The sequence below is a fragment of the Schistocerca cancellata genome, chromosome 5 (genome assembly GCF_023864275.1).
Source record: "Schistocerca cancellata isolate TAMUIC-IGC-003103 chromosome 5, iqSchCanc2.1, whole genome shotgun sequence".
Classification (NCBI taxonomy): Eukaryota; Metazoa; Arthropoda; class Insecta; order Orthoptera; family Acrididae; genus Schistocerca; species Schistocerca cancellata.
The window spans coordinates 813,956,650-813,981,535 of record NC_064630.1 but is presented as its reverse complement, the minus strand read 5'-3'; the positions used below and the strand labels follow the sequence as shown (position 1 = coordinate 813,981,535).

At 44.4% G+C, this 24,886-nt stretch overlaps 1 protein-coding gene across 1 annotated transcript in view; it reads right to left on the bottom strand.

Annotated features, from left to right (window-relative positions):
* LOC126188070 (discoidin domain-containing receptor 2-like) overlaps positions 1-24,886 on the bottom strand; it is a 378,437-nt gene that overhangs the window by 45,788 nt on the left and 307,763 nt on the right. The window contains exons 10-11 of the mRNA XM_049929516.1: positions 21,792-21,896; positions 1,318-1,710 (exon numbers count right to left, since the gene is read on the bottom strand). Coding sequence (XP_049785473.1) covers positions 1,318-1,710; positions 21,792-21,896 — 498 coding nt within the window. The remainder of the gene's footprint in view (positions 1-1,317; positions 1,711-21,791; positions 21,897-24,886) is intronic.

The window sequence follows — 24,886 nt, the reverse complement described above, 5'->3', positions numbered from 1 at the left end:
TTTCTCCTGATAACGACGTCCTCCCGAGTAGTCCCCGCCCGGAGATCCGAATGGGGGACTATTTTACCTCCGGAATATTTTACCCAAGAGGACGCCATCATCATTTAATCATACAGTAGAGCTGCATGTCCTCGGGAAAAATTACGGCCGTAGTTTCCCCTTGCTTTCAGCCGTGCGCAGTACCAGCACAGCAAGGCCGTTTTGGTTAATGTTACAAGGCCAGATCAGTCAATCATCCAGACTGTTGCCCCTGCAACTACTGAAAAGGCTGCTGCCCCTCTTCAGGAACCACATGATTGTCTGGCCTCTCAACAGATACCCCTCCGTTGTGGTTGCACCTACGGTACGGCCATCTGTATCGCTGAGGCACGCAAGCCTCCCCTTCAACGGCAAGGTCCATGGTTCATGGGAGTGTAACGGTCTAATACCTGAAATATGTTTTGATCTTTGGAAACTTTGATTTTATTGCCTATGATACTGTAGAGCATCTTAACTATTGTTTGGCCAACCTTGTAGAATTTTATATAAGATTGCATTTCATGGGCTTTTATTTAAGTGATCATTTTAGTATAAAAAGTTACCACACTTTCACTGTAAGACTTTTGTTAGCAGTTAAAATCAAGTTGCACCTTCGGTGACAAGTTTAATATTTTAATTGTTAGTGTTTTGTACCATTTCCATCACTCCTACGTGGGGGGGGGGGGGGGGGTGCATAGTTTGTTTTCTTGTGTAAATTGTTAAAACTCTTAGTTTAAAGTTATCTGGTATATTGCAGATTTGCTCCAGTGTAGTCATTCAGAGGGTGTTGTGAGCGGTCGTAACTACGGCTGTGTCAAAAGGGAGCAGCAGGCTTCTCTGCCCGAAATCTCATACAGACAAAACTGGTTTCTTTCTGCCTCTGAATAAATTATATCTTTGATATTTAGAGGGTGCTTTCTGATTATAATTTTAAATCTGTTTCTTTTAAAAAATGCTTTTAGGCATTATTAAAGTGAATAAAATTCCCATTTGTTAAAAGGAACTTGGTTAAGATTTCATCAGTTAGTCCCTGGCAACTATTCCATGCTTACATAGTGTGATTAAATGTATTAATGTTCTTGATGAATCGGTAGTAAATAAAATAGATTCTTAAGAATATTCTTTGAAAGCAAATCACGGTCCATCTACATTAATTAGTTTTTGTAATTGCGATATTTTTTGGTCAGTGAGTGCATGCTCACTGCACATATTAACTGACAATTGACGCTTCACATCGCACGTCGTTACGAGTCACATTCTCTACAGGTGCTAGTCGTGGGAGGAGCACCTAGCGCTTACCACTGTGCGACGCGAAGCCCTTTTCGCTGACGCCGTCCACATCGAAGGGCACGCTGCTGTAGCTGTAGTAGGGCGCGTACTTGACGGCGTGGTAGGGCTCCTGGTAGTCGCTGGCGACGAGCAGCGGGTCCAGCGTGGCCGCCTCCCTGCCTCCGCAGCCGCCGCCGCCCCCGCAGGAGGCGGCCTTGTCGGGCGACGCGCCCGGCGTGCCGCAGGCGCTGCCCGGCGCCGACGCCAGCGCCCACTTGGCGGCCAGCGGCGACGCGAAGCACTTGCGCTGGCGGTGGCGCGACACGATCACGTAGATGGCGGCGGCCAGCAGCAGCACCACGGCCATCAGCACGCCCACGATCACCGCCAGGTACGTGTGCTCCTCCTCCGTCGCCGTCGACACTGTGCGCAAGCAGGCGCAGCTCCTCACTCTGGTCTGTTTACGTGCGTCGGACATGGCGGTACTTTAACTTGCTATAGTCTTAAGAGCAGTTGAACTGCATGGACAGTGTCTTGAAACGAGGGTATAAGGTGAACATCAACAAAAGCAAAACGAGAATAGTGGAATGTAGTCGAATTAAGTCGGGTGATGCTGAGGGAATTAGATTAGGAAATGAGACACTTAAAGTAATAAAGGAGTTTTGCTATTTGGGAAGCAAAATAACTGATGATGGTCGAAGTAGAGAGGATATAAAATGTAGACTGGCAATGGCAAGGAAAGCGTTTCTGAAGAAGAGACATTTGTTAACATCGAGTATAGATTTAAGTGTCAGGAACTCGTTTCTGAAAGTATTTGTATGGAGTGTAGCCATGTATGGAAGTGAAACATGGATGATAAATAGTTTGGACAAGAAGAGAATAGGTAGATCAGATAACTAATGAGGAGGTATTGAATAGAACTGGGGAGAAGAGGAGTTTGTGGCACAACTTGACCAGAAGAAGGGATACAATTTAGTATTGGAGGGCAGCGTGGAGGGTAAAAATCGTAGAGGGAGACCAAGAGATGAATACACTAAGCAGATTCAGAAGGATGTAGGTTGCAGTAGGTACTGGGAGATGAAGAAGCTTGCGCAGGTTAGAGTAGCATGGACAGCTGCATCAAAGCAGTCTGAGGACTGAAGACCACAACAACAACACTGTTAAGAACGTGAAACTTACACTGGCATGTCGAAATTTAACAGCTACTCAGCGGGAAGGAGATTACAATGGTAAAGCTAAACCCGAAATTGATGAGGGATATCAAGTTGCAAAATATCTTGTATCAGGCGTTCAAATTGATAAAAGCACAGTTAAGGACAGAGGTGTGTATAACACTAGCGATGTAAACCTAGTCCACTGAAATTAGATTTCGATTTACTTGTGAGACCTGAGTTTCAAATAACTTACGAATGACGTCGTCAACAACCGCCGATGTTTCGACAGCAGCACACCTTACAATTTTCGAGGCAAAACTGCAGCAAGTAAGCGCTATGCAATGAAATTTAAAACCTCGCTTTTCAGAGAAACTGCGGAAACGTAACACTCATAGAGGCTGTAAACACTAGCGTCATCAAAACCAAAGATGGCCGGTGTCAGAAGTTATAGATAGCGAAATTAATAACCAACGAGAGAGGTAGCATAAACTCTGTCCCTCCGTTTTCTGACAAGGGAGAGAGCACTGTTCCAAGCAGGATTTGAACATAGACCACTGTGCCTTTTTATAATTTTACTTGCTAATTTAATTTCAATAGCTCCCGTAATAACGCTACTGCAATAGCTGGAAGTGGATGCGAGAATCTTCGTGTCGATATATTCCATAGGATGACCGGTGCCAAGACAACGTTCTGCAGTGTCGGACTTGCTGTTTTAAGCAGGCGTGCAGCTTATTCTCAGAACACCAGTCCTCCGGGTACGTCCATTTGAAGTAGAAGCGTCTAGGGCTCTAAAACGCATATCTCAAGAGCTATAAGCACTTGTTCAGTAGAAGAAATGCCTTTCACAGTAGTTAACTTGAACAAGTGCTCATAGCTGTTGAGATACGAACTTTAGAGCCTATGTTTACTAGACTTTTTTTTATTATTTTGTTCCATACTATCACCCCTCAAAATATGTTAAGAAAGAGTCTGCAGTAGAGGAGATTTGTTTCACGGTATCGAAGATAAAGAAGTTCTCATACTTTTTAAGGTATCCATTTCAGAGCTCATGTTTAGTGTTCATTTATTTATGTTTTTTTAGTTCGAGTGATAGTTCTTGTCATACCTGTAAATAATATGCCTCCTCGGACACCATGAATTAATATATGATGTATACCTGAGAATGACACCCATCGAAACGTCTCAGGGTTTGAACACAGCCACCCGAATGGCAGCCCGAAAAAAATTCAGTAACGTAACAGACATGCAAACGTAATGCGAGTATCACAGCTGATTTATCACAATTTCACGGTACTTTGTAGGTGCTTTCGTAATACAGTAAAAAATATCAACGAACATGAACAATACAATATGAGTATAAAACTTGTTATATATGGCATTTAACTAAAATTGTGGTGTCACCGCCAGACACCACACTTGCTAGGTGGTAGCCTTTAAATCGGCCGCGGTACGTTAGTATACGTCGGACCCGCGTGTCGCCACTATCAGTGATTGCAGACCGAGCGCCGCCACACGGCAGGTCTAGAGAGACTTCCTAGCACTCGCCCCAGTTGTACAACCGACTTTGCTAGCGATGGTTCACTGACAAAATACGCTCTCATTTTCCGAGACGATAGTTAGGATTGCCTTCAGCTACGTCATTTGCTACGACCTATCGAAGGCACCATTACCAGTTACTATTGAGATTATGAATAATGTACCGTCAAGAGCGACGCTCATCATTAATGGATTAAAGTTAAGTATTCCACCAGCTACGTCCGTTTTTCTAAAGTCTAATTTCCTTGCCCTGTTCCAGACCTCACGCCAGCCTGCGTGAGCTAAAACGCGTGCCTTTCGGCTTCCTCTGCTACCATGTGTTGGCTCTCCTACCAACCCACAACACAAACTATATTTCAAAGAATCAGTGTTAGTAGGAGACGATAGAATTTTAATATTTAAATGACTTTTGAGCAGTTTTGTAAGCAATATATGACAAATGAGAAAGTGTCACAGCATATTACATAAACATGTTGTGCTTATTGTTTGTTAATTTATTAATAATGTATGCAAAATTTTGTTGTTCTACGTATTTTTGTAACTGTAATGGACAGTTGAAAAGATTTTGTACTAGTTATGACGAGAGTAATTAAAACTAATTAATACTAATAATAATGATAATACTAACATAATACTACAATAATACTACTTAATACTAATTATGTTGTAACAGGAACTACGAAATCTGTCGCTGTTGTTGTTAATAAATGTTGGCATAACGAAGACTAATGTTAAGAAATTCACGAAATATATGTATAACTCATTATTCTCCATTTTTATTGGTGAAAATTTTAGATAGTCTAGAGCTTGTGCTGTACCTTAGCAGTGCATGAGGTACCTGAGCTCGCTTCTTCAATAAAATCTGCTAAATACGAGGGTTGGAACTTCGATAGTGGCAAATATTTATTTACAGCTCGTAAAAACAGATACGTCTTTCAAAGTTTTACTGACCTTCAAAGTAGTCACCAGCACTGGGTATAACCCTTTGTCAGCGATGTGGAAGTCGTAGGATACTCTTATCAGCGCCAGTTGTGTTGACAGTTCTAGCGGCGCGGTGTATTGCCCGACGAATTAGCAGCAGCTCTGAAGCGACTGCCGTGAAGTGTTTCCTTCGGTTTAGAAATCGAGTTGAACTCACGAGGGCTGAAGTCAGGGGAGTGCAGTAGGTGGTATAGCACTTAGCAGCCCCATCAGTTAAACAAGTCAGTAACAGCTTGCACTGTACTTGCTTGAGAATTGTCCTGCAGTATGATCGTCAGGTCCTGCAGAAAGTGTCACCACTTCTGTCTCTATGCTGTTTATTTTTGGAACACAACCTACGACCAGTTTAGAGACAGAGGTGATGACACTCTCTGCAGGATCTGACAATGCTCAAGCACGTACAGTGCAAGCTGTTACTGACTTGTTTGACTGATGGGGCTGCTAGGTGCCATACCACCTATTGCACTCCCCTGACTTAAGCCCTCGCGTGCTCAACTCGATTTCTAAACTGAAGAAAACCCTTCACGGCATTCACTTCAGAACTGCTACAATCCGTCGGGCAATAGACCGCGCCCCTTGAACTATCAACACAACTGGCACTGCTAAGAGTATCCTACGACTTCCACATCGCTGGCAACGGGGTATACCAAGTGCTGGTGACTACTTTGAAGGTCAGTAAAACTTTGAAAAACGTATCTATTATGTGCGAGCTGTAAGTAAATAGTTTCCACCATCAAAGTTCCAACCCTCGTAGACTGTAGCAGTCAAAGTATAGTCAGCAGCGATGCTGTGGTCGCTCGGGCAACTAAGTCATGCTTTATTGGATAACGGGGAGTGGGGACACATAGCTCGCATCACAAAGCGGTCGCATGGTTTAAGCTGTATGGTCTGTGCGTCGTGGCATAATGTCCGTTTCCATTACAATTTTCTCAACATGTAATATTGACTCTTCGCTATTTGCACCTACTAAAACAATGGAGCTTTCTTCGCTCGACTTGGAGTCATCTCCATTAAATAAGATGGACATTGAGGATATGTTCCAGCCGAATACCTTCCTAGCGCGGCCTCTCTTGCCGTGAGGACGTGCACTCCAGGCTGTGACGTCAGACGCCGACAGACTGCTGACTGCCCAACGCAGATAGTATTCGGAGAAAGCCATGACGAATTGGCACCGAAGCGACCACACAAAAACGTGCCCAGCTCGCTGCAGGGAAGAAGCACAGTTGTCATCGGAGCCCGCTTGGGAGCTGTGGCATCAGCCAGCAAGTGAGTTTATTGTGGAAGTTACTCCACTTGGGATGGGCTTTAATCACGTAAGACCCGAAATGGGAAGTAAGACAGATGTTAACTGCAACCTAAGCGAAATTCAGTAGCGAAATGTCGGAAACTGATGCCGCACCATTCTTGTCAAGCAGACATGGCGCTTATAACTGATTCATTAGAGGTCATCTAGCCCCATCGGAACTACACATGTAATCAACTTTTCGATACTACTCTAAATTTAGCAAGACTTGAGCGGATTTCCTTACCTAAATTATTAGTTCTTATTGTGGATGTTCACAGAGATTTCTGATTGTGAAATAAAAAGGACAATTGTTCCGTAAATATATTCTGGTATAGGAATTTCGATATATTATCAGGTACCTATCCTCCATCATGAAAAGTAGCAGTCACTATTTCAAAAGTATATGATCTGCAATGAAGATATAATAATTGTATTCTTCATTGTTATCTGCAAACAGAATATCTGTCTCCATTTGTAGTTTTACTAATTTTACCATCGATAATGGAGCTGATTCTCTGAAATAACGGGTTGTTGGGGTCTTCAGTCCATAGGCTGATTTGATGCAGCTCTCCATGCTATGCTATCCTGTCCCAACTTCTTCATCTCCCAGTACCTACTGCAACCTACATCCATCTGAATATACTTAGTGTATTCATCTCTTCGTCTCCCTCTACGATTTTTACCCTCCACGCTTCCCACCAGTACTAAATTGGTGATCCCTTCATGCACCATGTGTCCTATCAACCGATCCCTTCCTCTAATCAAGTTGTGCCACAAATTCCTCTTCTCCCCAATTCTGTTCTGTACAAATTTTAAAGAGCCTTTCGCTCCCTGTATTTGACCACTGCCACCTTCAGAATTTGAAACAGGGTATTCCAGTAAACATTGTCAAAAGCTTTCTCTAAGTCTACAAATGCTTGAAACGTAGGTTTGCCTTTCCTCAATCTGTCTTCAAAGACAAGTTGTAGAGTCAGTATTATCTCACATGTTCCAACATTTCTATGGAATCCAAACTGATCTTTTCCGAGGTCGGCTTCTAACAGTTTTTCCATTCGTCTGTAAAGAATTCATGTTAGTATTTTGCAGCCGAGATTTATTAAACTGATAGTTCGGTAATTTTCACACCTATCACCACCAGCTTTCTTTGGGATTGGAATTATTATATTCTTCTTGAAGTCTGAGGGTATTTCGCCTGTCGCATACATCTTCCTCACCAAATGGTAGAGTTTTGTCAGGGCTGGCTCTCCCAAGGCTATCAGTAGCTCTAATGGAATGTTGTCTACTTCCGGGGCCTTGTTTCGACTCAGGTCTTTCAGTGCTCTGTCAAACTCTTCACGCATTATCATGTCTCGCATTTCATCTTCAACTACATTCTCTTCCAATTCCATAATATTGTCCTCAAGTACATCGCCCTTATATTCACCCTCTATATATTCCTTCCATCTTTCTGCTTTCCCTTCTGTGCTTGGAACAGGTTTTACATCTGGGCTTTTGATATTCATACAAGTGGTTATCTTTTCTCAAAATGTCTCTTTAATTTTTCTGCAGGTAGTAGCTATCTTTCCCCTAGTGATATATGCCTCTACATCCTTACAATTGCCCTCTAACCATCCCCGCTTAGCCATTTTGCAATTCCTGTCGATCTCATTCTTGAGACGTTTCTTTTCCTTTCCTCCTGCTACATTTGCTGTATTTTTGTATTTTCTTCTTTCATCAGTTAAATTCAATATCTCTTCTGTTACCCACGGATTTCTACTAGCCCTTGTTTGTTGACCTACTAGATCCTAGCTGCCTTCAGTATTTCATCTATCAGAGCTACCCATTCTTCTTCTTTGTATTTCTTTCCCCTGTTCTTGTCAGTCGTTCCCTAATACTCTCTCTGAAGCTCTGTACAACCTCCGGTTCTTCCAGTTGATCCAGATCCCATTTCCTTAAATTTTCACCTTCAGCGCAGTTTCTTCAGGTCTACAGTTCATAACAAACAGATTGTGGTCAAAATCTACATTTGCTCCTGGAAATGTCTTACAATTTAACACCTGGTTCCTAAATATTTGTCTTACCTTTATATAATCTATCTGAAACATTCCAGTGTCTCCAGGTCTCTTCCACATATACAACCTCTTTTCATGATTCCTAAACCAAGTGTTAACTATGATTAAGTTTTGCTCTGTTCACAGTTCTACCAAGCAGCTTCCTGTTTCATTCCTTCCCCCATTGCATATTCACCTACTACTTTCCCTTCTCTTCTTTTTCCTACTATCGAATTCCAATCCCCCATGATGATTAAATTTTCGTCTCCCTTCAGCATCTGATAAATTTCGCTTATCATACATTTCATTAATCTCTTCGTAATCTGCGGAGCTAATCGGCATGTCAACTTGTATTACTGTGGTAGCCGTGGGCTTCGTGCCTGTCTTGGCTACAATACTGCGTTAACTGTGCTGGTCATAGTAGCTTACCCGCACTCCTATTATTTTATTCATTATTAAATCTACTCCGGCATTACCCATATTTGATATTCTTTTTATAAACCTGTATTCACCTGACCAAAGGTCTTGTTCCTCCTGCCACAGAACTTCACTAATACCCACTATGTCTAACTTTAACCTATCCATTTCCATTCTTAAAGTTTCTAACCTACCTGCCCGATTACGGGATCTGACATTCCACGATCCGATCCGTAGAATGCCAGTTTTCTTTCTCCTGATAACGACGTCCTTCTGAGTAGTAGCCGCCCAGAGATCCGAATGGGGGACTACACTCCTGGAAATGGAAAAAAGAACACATTGACACCGGTGTGTCAGACCCACCATACTTGCTCCGGACACTGCGAGAGGGCTGTACAAGCAATGATCACATGCACGGCACACTGGACACACCAGGAACCGCGGTGTTGGCTGTCGAATGGCGCTAGCTGCGCAGCATTTGTGCACCGCCGCCGTCAGTGTCAGCCAGTTTGCCGTGGCATACGGAGCTCCATCGCAGTCTTTAACACTGGTAGCATGCCGCGACAGCGTGGACGTGAACCGTATGTGCAGTTGACGGACTTTGAGTGAGGGCGTATAGTGGGCATGCGGGAGGCCGGGTGGGCGTACCGCCGAATTGCTCAACACGTGGGGCGTGAGGTCTCCACAGTACATCGATGTTGTCGCCAGTGGTCGGCGGAAGGTGCACGTGCCCGTCGACCTGGGACCGGACCGCAGCGACGCACGGATGCACGCCAAGACCGTAGGATCCTACGCAGTGCCGTAGGGGACCGCACCGCCACTTCCCAGCAAATTAGGGACACTGTTGCTCCTGGGGTATCGGCGAGGACCATTCGCAACCGTCTCCATGAAGCTGGGCTACGGTCCCGCACACCGTTAGGCCGTCTTCCGCTCACGCCCCAACATCGTGCAGCCCGCCTCCAGTGGTGTCGCGACAGGCGTGAATGGAGGGACGAATGGAGACGTGTCGTCTTCAGCGATGAGAGTCGCTTCTGCCTTGGTGCCAATGATGGTCGTATGCGTGTTTGGCGCCGTGCAGGTGAGCGCCACAATCAGGACTGCATACGACCGAGGCACACAGGGCCAACACCCGGCATCATGGTGTGGGGAATGATCTCCTACACTGGCCGTACACCTCTGGTGATCGTCGAGGGGACACTGAATAGTGCACGGTACATTCGAACCGTCATCGAACCCATCGTTCTACCATTCCTAGACCGGAAAGGGAACTTGCTGTTCCAACAGGACAATGCACGTCCGCATGTATCCCGTGCCACCCAACGTGCTCTAGAAGGTGTAAGTCAACTACCCTGGCCAGCAAGATCTCCGGATCTGTCCCCCATTGAGCATGTTTGGGACTGGATGAAGCGTCGTCTCACGCGGTCTGCACGTCCAGCACGAACGCTGGTCCAACTGAGGCGCCAGGTGGAAATGGCATGGCAAGCCGTTCCACAGGACTACATCCAGCATCTCTACGATCGTCTCCATGGGAGAATAGCAGCCTGCATTGCTGCGAAAGGTGGATATACACTGTACTAGTGCCGACATTGTGCATGCTCTGTTGCCTGTGTCTATGTGCCTGTGGTTCTGTCAGTGTGATCATGTGATGTATCAGACCCCAGGAATGTGTCAATAAAGTTTCCCCTTCCTGGGACAATGAATTCACGGTGTTCTTATTTCAATTTCCAGGAGTGTATTTTACCTCCGGAGTATTTTACCCAAGAAGACGCCATCATCATTTAACCATACAGTAGAGCTGCCTGCCCTCGGGAAAAATTACGGCTGTAGTTTCAGCCGCTGCAATGCCAGCACAGCACAGCAAGGTCGTTTTGATTAATGTCACAAGACCAGATCAGTCATCCAGACTGAAAACGCTGCTGCCCCTCTTCAGGTACCACACGTTTTTCTGGCCTCTCAACAGATACCTCTCCATTGTGGTTGCACCTGCAAGACTCCCCACCAACGGCAAGTTCCATGGTTCATGGGGGGGGGGGGGGGAGTGGAGGGGGAATAACGGGGAGGTTCTAGATTTCAAATTTTCAAGATTTTCAACCTTTGTTATTGATCATTACTCCTATAAAACTTCACATGAGTAATTATTTTCAGAAAACAACCGGTAAGTTGAAAACTAATTAAAATTTTGTGGTGTCACCGCCAGAAACCACACTTGCTAGGTGGTAGCCATTAAATCGGCCGCGGTCCGTTAGTATACGTCGGACCCGCGTGTCGCCACTATCAGTGATTGCAGACCGAGCGCCGCCACACGGCAGGTCTAGAGAGACTTCCTAGCACTCGCCGCAGTTGTACAGCCGACTTTGCTAGCGATAGTTCACTGCCTACTTACGTTCTCATTTGCCGAGACGATAGTTTAGCATAGCCTTCAGCTACGTCATTTGCTACGACCCAGCAAGGCGCCATTACCAGTTACTATTGATATTGTGAATCATGTACCGTCAAGGCCGACGTTCATCATTAATGGTTTAAAGTTAAGTATTCCACCAGCTACGTCCGTTTTTCTGAATTCTAATATCCTTGTCATGTTCCAGACCTCACGCCAGCCTGCGTGAACTAAAACGCCTACATTTCGGCCTCTATTAGTAAAACGGTGTAGGCTCTCCTGCCAACGACAACAAATTTTAATACGAAATGCTACCTTAATACGAATTTGGGCTGCTTCTTATTCTCTAAGGTTCCAAAACGTGGATTCGTAACAGATATATATCAATTTTATGGCGCCAAGTGCGTGAGAGATGGATTAGCATTTTTAGTGTTTGGTTCATGTTAGTCTCAGCTTACGATCGGGCAGGTTTTCAATGAACGTCTTTCGCTTGTTGAAAAACATACATTCCTACGTTTCTGATTTGATAAAAATTTATACAGTTGAGTCGTGGCGCTATTGTGTTAGTAGACTCTTCTGCCTGGCGCCACTGGTTCAGGTGTAATTATCGACTATCCCCCTTCTCGCCCCATTGCCAATATCTATGAGGAACAGTTGGTATCTATGGGTTGTGTCCTTAGGTCTTTGCTTGCCGATGTACACTCCTGGAAATTGAAATAAGAACACCGTGAATTCATTGTCCCAGGAAGGGGAAACTTTATTGACACATTCCTGGGGTCTGATACATCACATGATCACACTGACAGAACCACAGGCACATAGACACAGGCAACAGAGCATGCACAATGTCGGCACTAGTACAGTGTATATCCACCTTTCGCAGCAATGCAGGCTGCTATTCTCCCATGGAGACGATCGTAGAGATGCTGGATGTAGTCCTGTGGAACGGCTTGCCATGCCATTTCCACCTGGCGCCTCAGTTGGACCAGCGTTCGTGCTGGACGTGCAGACCGCGTGAGACGACGCTTCATCCAGTCCCAAACATGCTCAATGGGGGACAGATCCGGAGATCTTGCTGGCCAGGGTAGTTGACTTACACCTTCTAGAGCACGTTGGGTGGCACGGGATACATGCGGACGTGCATTGTCCTGTTGGAACAGCAAGTTCCCTTGCCGGTCTAGGAATGGTAGAACGATGGGTCCGATGACGGTTTGGATGTACCGTGCACTATTCAGTGTCCCCTCGATGATCACCAGTGGTGTACGGCCAGTGTAGGAGATCGCTCCCCACACCATGATGCCGGGTGTTGGCCCTGTGTGCCACGGTCGTATGCAGTCCTGATTGTGGCGCTCACCTGCACGGCGCCAAACACGCATAAGACCATCATTGGCATCAAGGCAGAAGCGACTCTCATCGCTGAAGACGACACGTCTCCATTCGTCCCTCCGTTCACGCCTGTCGCGACACCACTGGAGGCGGGCTGCACGATGTTGGGGCGTGAGCGGAAGACGGCCTAACAGTGTGCGGGACCGTAGCCCAGCTTCATGGAGACGGTTGCGAATGGTCCTCGCCGATACCCCAGGAGCAACAGTGTCCCTAATTTGCTGGGAAGTGGCGGAGCGGTCCCCTACGGCACTGCGTAGGATCCTACGGTCTTGGCGTGCATCCGTGCGTCGCTGCGGTCCGGTCCCAGGTCGACGGGCACGTACACCTTCCGCCGACCACTGGCGACAACATCGATGTACTGTGGAGACCTCACGCCCCACGTGTTGAGCAATTCGGCGGTACGTCCTCCCGGCCTCCCGCATGCCTACTATACGCGCTCGCTCATAGTCCGTCAACTGCACATACGGTTCACGTCCACGCTGTCGCGGCATGCTACCAGTGTTAAAGACTGCGATGGAGCTCCGTATGCCACGGCAAACTGGCTGACACTGACGGCGGCGGTGCACAAATGCTGCGCAGCTAGCGCCATTCGACGGCCAACACCGTGGCTCCTGGTGTGTCCGTTGTGCCGTGCGTGTGATCATTGCTTGTACAGCCCTCTCGCAGTGTCCGGAGCAAGTATGGTGGGTCTGACACACCGGTGTCAATGTGTTCTTTTTTCCATTTCCAGGAGTGTATATACTGGGTTCGCTGACCGGAGAGAGGGAGGCACGAAGTTCGGGGATTAGCGGTAGCGACACGACCAAAGGTGGTCACGAGGTCCGAGCGGCCGAAACCACGAGCTGCGCAAGTAGGGCCTGCGCAGAGCCAAGATATCTGAATGCCTCACCGGGGTCAGCGTCGGCTACAAGCAGCAGGCCGACATCTCGGCGGTCGGCTGGCAGCATTCGTGTCGCTCACCGCTCTTGGCTTGGCTGCCCTCCTCTACCTGGCTTTCATCGGCACCACTCAGTAAGCGCCGCGACGCGCCGTGAATCCATGGAACTGCTTGCTGATAAAGGGGAGTAACAATCTGTAATCCTCGTGGTGTCATTGTCTACCAGTTCTGCTTATTATTTTCTGGTTTGTACCCGACCCTCAGTCGGTTGTTTGGTCGTAAATACAGGCCGTAGTGTTGTACTAAGACACAAGTGGTCGTTGGGAAATTTGCCAGCTGTTATATTGCCTTTCCTTTCTGGTTTATACCCGATCATTAATGTTCTAATGAATCAGCTCCTGGTCGTAAATACAGCTGGAGCAATTGTACTAAGGAACAGGTTGCCGTTAAAAAAAGAGAGGCCAAGTCGTTAGATTAAGATGTTAAAGGGTTCAATTCATTGATTGTAATTACATATCTAAGTCATTAGTTGTAATCTCAACGATCTGTTGTACTAAGCTGCGCGTTGCTGTGTTTGAAAGATCGGATCATTACTGATGTGTTTTAGCTAGATCTTGTGGTTTCGCCGAGTGAGTTCTCTTGTAATAAGTGTTCAAAAGTAATGTTTTAAGACGTTCCTTGAGTTTAACTTTGAAAACATTAACAGCCAACTGTCACCAGAACTTTAATCAAAATAAGATAGTCAAAAGGGACGGGATGGGATCCAGCCGCACCTTGGTTACCGATTGAAATTAAGAGGTTGATTGCTTTGAAGTAAACCTTATCATTGTCATATAGTTTCCTAATCTGTTCAACCATTAAGCACAGGTGCGCATCTTAACCCCTAACCTTTCGACATTCAGCTTTCAAATTAAGAGTAACGTCATCTGTTTTGAGTAACTGAATCACTCTTGTCACCGATGGTGCTTTATAGTTTTCAAGTGTTGCAGAATGGCATTTAATAAGAGAGACTCTGTCCAGTACGGTAGTAAATACCGCTGTTTCACTCGATAACGGGCGGGCTGCAGGTCCGGCCGTCTTGTAAACATTGTCATATTGTTTGCTGTTTCGATACCCTGTGCAGAAACTTGTTGATCTTAAGGCGTAAGGTCAAAAGAAATTTGCAAATTTGTTCATTTTGTAAAAAAAAAAGAAAATTTATGCATACATATTGTTAAATAAATGGGTTGTATGAAAAGAAAGGTATATTGCTTGGTCCTCCCTTCCAAGTTTTCCTTTATTCCAGTGGGTACCACGTTGCTTTTGTGAAAATGTGTGTGCACAGATGAGAAGATTACAATAAACAGCTATTGTGAACCGAGATTGCCAATTTTACCACGTACAGGTAATACAGAACACTCAGGACCTCCTTTCATAGATTATAACGCAACAAGAGACGAGACCCAGACACTGAAGCCATCTGGAAAACATAAGCACCAATTCTTACAGCACTGTCATGTAACCTACATTTAGCATAGGAAAGAACTGCTACCAAATGAGGGACATTATGTAGCGATGTTATCATCATGAAATAATTCAACTCACCGACCGATGTGGCGCAGTGGTTACACACTGGGCTCGCATTCGGGAGGAGACGGCTCAATCCCGCGTCCAGCCATCCTGATTTACGTTTTCCATGATTTCCCTAAATCGCTCCAGGAAAATTCCGGGATGGTTCCTTTGAAAGGGCACGGCCGACTTCTTTCCCCGTCCTTCCCTAATCCGATGTGACCGAAGACCTCGCTATCTGGTCTCCTTCCCCATATAACCCAACCCAAATAATTCAACGAATTATTGTGGAACATTTAAGAGTGAGTTCGTTACATAATATATATTCTTGTTTCATATTATTAGCATTAAAATTTTAACACAACAATGTCAGCAACAATTAAACACTAGCATAATAACAGCATCAGAAGCGCAAAGTATTTTTCAAGACCCCTATCCATGATCGACTACGGTGAAATAAAGTTATTTTCTGTTATCTTCTCTGTCATCTTCGTTTATCTTCTTAGCTAAAAGCTTTAGTTAGAACAGATTAAAATTAACCGCATTTTTGAGTAAGAAACACTGTAATGTCACGTGATGGTTAATAGAGTCGATTAATTACGTACATGCTATTAAGCAATACACACGTCAAGCTACGAACAGAGACAAATTCGACTTGAGATAGCTCCGAGAAAGAGGGTCATACGTAAATAACAACGAACTAAAATAAATTCTGAGTATCTCTGATAAGCACGTTCAGCTTGACTATACGTAACATTAATATATATATATATATATATATATATATATATATATATATATATATATTAATTTGCAGGTAAAAAGCTATACAAGCAAGATTCTTGCATTTCTCCAACGTTGATAAAGCCTGACAACAACAAAAACAATGGAATTTCAAAGTATGGCCTTTCAAACGACGACCAAGTGGTTACTGCTGAGTGTGATGAGTATGCAGCTCAGATATTGGGAAAATAGAGGGCGAAATCGATCACTTTTCAAAGGCGTAGAATCAGGTAACTTAAAAGTGATAATGTAATTATTAAAAATGCAGCCCTAAATAAGCTCTTGGCATCATAGTTATAGGCTATGGAAGAGATGTCTAAGATGAAAACAACAAAACAAGGAAAGCAAAGTACATAACTAAACAGTTAAAACTTGTGTTCTCGAATGACAACATATCCAAAGCTAATTAGTAGTCACTGTATAAGATTTTTGTGGAAAGCACTGTGTCTTTTGGGGAAGAAATATTGACACTGACATCGAACATGAAAGAATGGCTGCACGCTGTGGATATGTGTTTTGGAGAACGTGTTGCAGAGCCACAACAATGCATAGGGCATGGAATGGAGACATTAAGCGAATGATAGAGTTTCAACATCGGTACAGTGAAGAGAAGGAAAATATCTAGAATGCTACGGTCACATGAGATGTTCAGGAACCAGACAAACTACAGGCATAGAGACTTCCAGGAAGGGGGTAAAGCGGTAGAACAGAAACAAGAGTGGTCATCCAGGCAGGAGACACGGCCGTTGGACGACACTTGTACAGATAAAGACACAGAGAGGTTATTGTGCAGTAAGTGGTCACCGATGCTGTAAAACAATCGCTGCAATGTGTAAGAGATTATTCGGTATTATCGACACGTAAACGCTAATGTTGCCATCATGTGGCAGAAAAGCAGAAGAGAAGTACACGCTTTTGTTATGTCCGTGCTTTTCCGACTGGCTAGATCCAATCCGTCATGATTTCCTCTGTTATGCTATCAATGTCATCTTGTATTAGCAACTACATCCTACGTCCTGATTATTTGTTGTACACTCAATGAATCTATGTTGTTTGTTTAGTGTACTCTTCATTGTATTAACAGGTCCCGTAATTATTCCTGTCGTTCACAGAGGAGAACGTTGTCGTCAGAGAACTCAGAGAACTGTGCTTTGAATTTTGTTTCCACTTCTGGAAGTTTCATTTATTTCCTTCATTGCTTCTCCAGTATACATGTTCAATGGTGGAGGGTAAGGATTTCATCCTACACCACCCTGCTGACCTAATTTTCCTCTCTTGCTCCGTGCATGAAACGTTTGAAAAAGAAGGCGACAGAGTTCTTGTCATGGAATTTCAAGAGTAAACATCAAGAGTTAACCACAAACGTTTTCTTGCAGCATCACCAATCAGTGTCGAGCTGTGATGAATTGCACGTTCTTTTTCTCTTCCTCTTCTGCAATTCGATCCATGTAACGGTCTGACTGCCTAATAATACTTAGGATGCTGTAGGCAAGAGCCTCTGAAGCAATATCTTCAATGGATGAGCTACAACTCACCTTGCATTCGTCGAAAGTATCTCAAACAGGTATTTGCCTTCCCGTGAACAAGTTTCGTGCGATCGTTTGTCCTTATGTAAATCCACTTGTATATCCCTAAATAGTTACGATTGTGACTACTTTTCCAGATTGCTCGATTGTACCGTATTAAACCAGTGTCATATGTTCCCTACATTTAGGAGTATTACATTATAATTGCTGATGCTGAGTCGTAGCTATTGGTCTTGGCACCAAGTCTTAATCAAATCTTAAACAAATTTGCTTGACATGTGGTTACCTAATATAGAATTCTACTGGAATCATTAAAACCACGCATATTAAATACATAAAAATCTTTGGTGATTCTGTGTCAAAGGAGCTGAAAGGTGGTGAGTTAAGCTTCTTCTTTCAGCTCCTTTGACACAGAATCACCAAAGATTTTTATGTATTTAATATGCGTGGTTTTAATCATTCCAGTAGAATTCTATATTAGGTAACCACATGTCAAGCAAATTTGTTTAAGATTTGATTAAGACTTGGTGCCAAGACCAACAGCTACGACCGGATCTCTTATCCAACAGAATCAATAATTCGGCAAATGACCAAGTTGCCATCGTCAGGTAGGCTGATGCATTGAATGCTAGTCGGTGAGAGCGGGGCTTGTATCTTCATGATGCCCCCTTCCACCATTTCCTCCCTCCAAGAATGGCGCGTCCAATGCCATTCTATTGAAGGTTTGCCAATGTTTTACATGTTCCTTGAAGCTCTATCTTAATCTGCAAGAACATCGTTGTTATTCGAAGGAAACTTTTAATTAATCCAAGGGCAATTTGCAGTAGCCCTGTATGTTGTTGGCATTCCAAGTAGCAATCTTCAGTAGGGTTCACCGTCTGAGCCATGTATGTCACTCATAGTGCCTTGAGATCTGCTGGGTGTAGCCACGCCGCGTGGTCCAGGCCGCCCTGTCACGGTCTGCGCGGCTCCCCCCGTCGGAGGTTCGAGTCCTCCCTCGGGGGTGGGTGTGTGTGTGTCGTCCTTAGCATGAGTTAGTTTGAGTTAGATTAAGTAGTGGATAAGCTTAGGGACCGATGACCCCAGCAGTTTGGTCCAATAAGACATTACCACAGATTTCCAAATTTCTTTTAATGATGTGTGTATGTATATTAAAAAAAATAGCTAAACGAGTTCATGGTTCATGTTGCACGATTCCAGTTGTACCTTGCCAATCTAACGGCTTCCAGGGACAAAAAATATTTGATTTCAATATTTCGTATAGTTATTTGAAGAATTCAAAAATTTAGAATACTTTTGTAATCAAATTTGAAGAATTAGAAACTTATGTTAAAGGCTTAATACAGCAAGGAAAGAATTACGGTTAGAAACTGTGTATATGTCATGAGGCAGTTCGGCACACTACGCGCAAACAACCCAGACTAAAAAATCATCTGCGGCCTGCAATCATATCAAAGCGACGTGGATTGCTGTCAGCAGATGTCCTTTTGCAACATGACAATGTAAGGCCCCACACTGCCCGTACAACAGTTGCAACAATCACAGACCTGCATTTTGAGTGTCTGGGAGTGCATTCGGGATATTTCGGCTGACAACCTTTCAACCACTGTGAAGTTTGTCCGCTTGCAAAATTTCTAAAGCAGTTTATGTCGGAACAAGTTTTAATAATATCCGAGATGAACGCAATAAAAATGATGGAAAATGCATTAAGGTGGGAAAAGTTTCTAGGACCCCAAATAATACTCATCCAGTACTTGAGAATCAGAGCAGTTACTGACTTGCAACAAACTTTACACATTATTTCAAATCTTTACGAAAAATTTTGTCGCTCACAACCCCGACAAAATGATTAAAAAATTTATCGGTTACTACACTACGCAACACAATTAAATTGCTCTAAGCACAGTGGGACTTAACATCTGAGGTCATCAGTCCCCTAGACTTAGAACTACTGAAACCTAACTAACCTAAGGACATCACACACATCCAAATCCGGGGCAGGATTCGAACCTGCGCGGTTCCGGACTGTAATGCCTATAACCGCTTGGCCACGGCGGCCGGCTACACAATTAAAGGATCACTTTTCGATAAGCCGTAATCGTCTCTCACTGCTGCGTAGAAATTTGAAATTTTGTTCGAAGGTGCCTACAACGTTCCCCTGTAAAGTTCAATGATCTTGGAGCCCTGCTCTCACTGCTGCGTAGAAATTTGAAATTTGGTTCGAAAGTGCCTACAACGTTCCCCTGTAACGTTCAATGATCTTGGGGCCCTGCAGTGTCAGCCAAGTACTAGGAGACCCATCAAACAGGAAGGTGGCGACACATGCAAAATAAATAAATAAACACAGCTCATAAAGTCAATATGATTTGTAACGTAGGTTACACATGTAATATTGGCACCAAATTTCATCACTATTCTGTCCAACGCCGCCATGGACTTGTCACACGATGCCTCCTCTTACCCACATCTCATCCTTTCTTTTGACAGCTCTACGAGGGACGTCAGAATCGCAACTCGCAGCGTTGAAATTACTCTTATATCTTACGGGTGACCAAGGAATACATTCCAAACACACCTTCGCCCTTGGGGCGTTGATTCTGACACTTTGTTCTTAGTGTGATGAGGAACAAGGCCTCCATGACAGTTCAATGCCCCTTATAAGGACATTGTGGGTCAGTAACCCCATTGTTTATGATCGCACCCCCCCCCCCCCCTTTCACCACTTTTGTTGAACAGTGAACCGAGACAAATAGCAACGAGAGTCCTTGGCGCCTGAAGATAAGCTACAATGTTGCTCTAGCGCCAGCTAGTGGGCATGCGGAATCGGAGGTGGTCAAGCGGTAGTTTGTCCGTAAGCACCTAGAATTCCATTACAGTCTGTCTTCTGTAGAGGTACATTTCTAAGGTGCTAAGCAAAGGTTGAGACCGAGGCTTTTGCCAGACTCGAGGGATTAGAGGGGCCTTTGCCGTTTTGTGTCCATGTCGCACCCCTGTGTAATCATGCCACACGATGGGGTGCAACTGGAGGGCTAATAAACCCTAATCACCTTCTGCTGATATGGATCACGTTCAAATTTCGTCAAATGGTTTTGAATGGTCCCAAATGATACAACACTGTACAGCAGAGGAAAAATTGCGTTGCACTGCGCCACAGAGTAGTGGTATCACATTCTGTGAGGCTGCTGGCTCACTATTTCCTCAGGGTAGGGTTGAATCGTCGTAGTCGTGTCACCAGTGTCACACGTCCTCAAGATCGTCGCCTGTTGCTCAGCACACAGTGCAATGTCGTTCTTGAGCAAGACGAAAAGAAGGGGATCGTTTCATTGACGCCACACTGTAAGGCGTTTCAGTGTCAATTCTGTGCGGCGGTGTGTCTGAAATACTGTGTGATCTCAATGCTAGGGCTCCTGGTTCTCGCCCTCATAGCAGAGGCGTCAAAAGAAGGGGTGAAATGTATGTGAGAGGGGCGTGACAACCTCCCGTTGTGTGACAAGTCCACCGTCTCATTGGGCAGAAGAGTGATGAAATATTGTGCGAATGTGGCATCATTAACTCCTATCACATCTCGTATAAAATTGTACGCTCTATTTTTTTTCGCTTGTATCGACACCTTGCTGTTTGAAGCACGTCGCAATGGGAGACAATTAGGGTATTTCGAAGAATTAATTTTGCTGCTCAGTGTACTTTTCGTTTTTCATGCAGTGAAACACCCGCAGGCTTCGAGTTTTAATTTGTTATTTATTTATTACTAACTTTATTCGCAATACAATTTTCAGACGCTATACACATATACCTCTGAATGCACCTTCAAAATTATGTCATTGTATGACACAAACGAATCGAGAAACGTCACAAATATTGAAACGCATGAAAAACTAGCTTTTCTTAAAACAGGCAGAAAATGACAAACAGTATATTATCCCGTTTGGTAATGTAATTTTAAACATAATTTCAAACCATTTTTAACTTATTAGAGCCTCACAACATTCTAAATAATGAAAAGAAAATCGGTTTAATGTTTACTAAATTTTCGTTTCATTAGCATGCAGGTACATAATTCGAAATTAATGAAACCAACATAATTAAGATCTTGCGTCTTCATCCATAATAGGTTTGCATACTTAACATCAATTATACAGTAATCATCGTCACAAGATATTTTATACATTGTAGTTGGATTCTATAAAGTAACGGAGCTGGGTCCCTCTGATCTGCGTAGCCCAATACTTCATACTACCAAGATGTTCCCTTTGTTTTGTAGGAGGGCTCAAAATAGCTTTTCCCTGACGTCCCTTTAGAATCCATTGAAGATTTACTGATAACGTGCAACATTATGGAAGAATCGCAGTAATCAGAACGTTCCATCGTCCCCAGCGGTGAAGTTGGTATTTGTCGTTCTCCTCACCAAAACTCTGCGCAACATATACTACCTCTTACGGGAAACAAAGTGTTTCAGTTCACTGGTGAGCTTTTGCGTGCCGGAGAGGGCGTGAGCCCAGTGAACTGGTATCCTGAGTGCTCAGTCCTTCTGCAGAGGACAGTGGCAGCTGCGGGCGTACGGGTACAGAGACAGCCGGGTAGCGGTGCTGCAGGGGCGAGCTCACCTGGCCGTCCCCCGGCGTGCTGCTGGTCCCGCTCGATGAACACGTCTTGCGCCGGGGCGTCCTGCGCGGGCAGCACCTCCTCAGAGAAGTTGCCGTGCGCTATCACTGCAATGCAGCACGCATCGTCATTAGCTGCGGCACACAAACCTACCTCACTGTTAAAATTATTTAAAAGCAGCCGATATTAACTTCTGACTGGTTTCGGCCTTTTAATTACGGGCCATCATCAGAGTGACTGATCAGTTACGGTGACTGAGGCACCCACAGCGGGTTAATCGAGGCCATCACCGTCATCCAGGTGGTGCAAACTCTGATGATCGCCCGTAATCGCTGTTCTCCGAAAACGTTATATAAAACTACCTCATTGACCTAGGACGGAAGAACTAGGCCTTTTTCATCATCATCATCATTTAAGACTGATTATGCCTTTCAGCGTTCAGTCTGGAGCATAGCCCCCCTTATACAGTTCCTCCATGATCCCCTATTCAGTGCTAACATTGGTGCCTCTTCTGATGTTAAACCTATTACTTCAAAATCATTCTTAACCGAATCCAGGTACCTTCTCCTCGGTCTGCCCCGACTCCTCCTACCCTCTACTGCTGAGTCCATGAGTCTCTTGGGTAACCTTGCTTCTCCCATGCGTGTAACATGACCCCACCATCTAAGCCTGTTCGCCCTGACTGCTACATCTATAGAGGTCATTCCCAGTTTTTCTTTGATTTCCTCATTGTGGACACCCCCTGCCATTGTTCCCATCTACTAGTACCTGCAATCATCCTAGCTACTTTCATATCCGTAACCTCAACCTTTTTTCTTTGATTTAAATAGAATAACTACAGAAAATTATATTCAAACGATACTATATTTCATTATGAATGAAATAAATAACATGCTTAATAGGAGCACACGAGTAGCTTCAGTTTTGGTACACAATGCCAATACCGTAGACACAGGTTTCTTTTGGAAATGGCGGTGACACGGGTCGGTGAGGATTACAATGTTTAGTAATAACGAGCGGTTGAGACACTGTGCAGCAAACCGCTGGCAGTTCAGTAATGGACTACAGCAACCAGTGAACATCTAGATCATCCAGGAAAACTTCCCCTTTATGAAGCGCAGAAGCATTCCATCCTCACGTGTACCTTTGTTAACTGTGCTTCAAAGGGTAAAGGAATTTGCACTAGCGCAGTAAAGACATCTTTATACGTCCAATGCATGGGAAATGGGAACGGTCATGTAGACTTAGCCGTCACGATTATGTACATGCTGATGGCAGGATATTTAGTTCCCTGACAAACATTTAATGACGCTGTGTAAGCGCTTATCAAACGGGCACCGCTTGGGGAGGAGGTGGAAGCGTGTTCGAGGTGATGACAGGGTTTCAAATGGGACCCTTGACAGATGTGTTATTACCTGCTGCTGGCAAACATGTCCGTGTATAGCACTCGAAGAGCAACACGTATTTTCAACAGAAAAAGAACCAATTCCCCCAAACGCTTCAGAAATGTATCAAATCACCTTACTTTAGTCCTACTGATTGCATATGACACCATGGAGTACGTTGTGTGCACTATGGAGACAGTTCCGATGGATCTCATTGAGTTTCGGACTGTCCAATGCTTTCTGTGGAATTTGGAGATCAGGTGATGACGAATCGTCACCATAACAAGGGCGATAGGTGATATTTCACGCTACTAGATACATACCACTGATTAATTTTCTCGTGAGTGTATTTTGGATTGTCAACTCAATTAAACTGTGATACACAGGATGAAAAGTATGGGGCAAGTAGGGTAGAACATCTGAAACCTTACCGACATTTCAAGTCACTCTTCGTTTTTCCATATCAGCAATTCCCTAAGCGTTGCGCAAGATATGACCTCCCCTTACATCGCGATTAAGGTCTTTCGTTAGAAAACACATTGTTGTTCTTAATAAGTATTTTTTCTCTTAATTTTGTAAACTTCTGAAGCAAACAAGCTATGCACTTAGTTAAAGTTTACATGTAATTAACTCAATGAAGCTTGTTAGTTTGCCTGGAAATGTTTAAGGAGACACAGTAACTGGTTGTTTATTGTAGCTCATTTAAGCGGGCGTAAAGCTGGTTTTCAATTGAAAGAACTTCATGGGCAGTATGCACATCAACAAAGTCTTACATCACCCCTTTATTTCTAAATTCATGGCACAGAAAAGAAAATTTAGCTCTGAAGCATGGGTACATATCCATTTGCAAATTGTCCACATCACTAAATCAAGAAAGAAACATTTGTACGACGATAGAATCGTCTGTTTTCCATGGGGTGTTTTGCACAGCACTATCGAGTGACGTCAATACGTGATGGATCGGCCCCTTGCTACAATTGAGGGTCTAATCCGTCGTGCACATTGATAACATCTTCAAACCAGCCCTGCTCCAAACTGTCCCACTCTTCAATATTGATTCTGTGTAAGTCGCGCAGAATACATTGTCGTTGTCGACGCCCAAACGCAGATCGTTTCGGTCAATGCCACGGAAGTTCGATTGCGTTTGCGTCTGGCGAAGAGGTAGGCCACCCTCTTCTGGTGATCTAGCACTCTGAAGAAACATGTTCACGAGAACAGCTCGATGAGCAGGTGAGTTACCTTCCATCAAAATGAAATTGTCACCAAAATGTGGGCGATTCGGTCCCAGTATTCATTGCAGGATCTCGTCCCTGTACCGTAGAGCAGTGAGAGTGTGCTCAACATACCCGAGAGGTGTACGGTGGCCCAATGTAACGCCACCACAGAACATCACACCACCACTATCCTGTTGCACATTTGAGAGTTGTGTTTGAGTCGTTCGATATTAGCGAGTTGTCTCCAAACACGGTGACGTCCATTCTGCATGATTTCTTGTCAATCTGTAACGGAGTCCATGGTGTTTCGTGTACTACGTGATTGTCGCTATGGGCTTTGGGAATGCAAATTCGCAACATGCAATTGTCTCTCCCAACAGGCTGATGCGTCCTGAAATCTCCTCGAACGCCGAATTCAGTTCTGAAACACTCGCATCACGGTTCCTTTGACTTAAAAATCGTAGGTAACGGTCGTCCTGTCCACCTGTCTACGTGCAC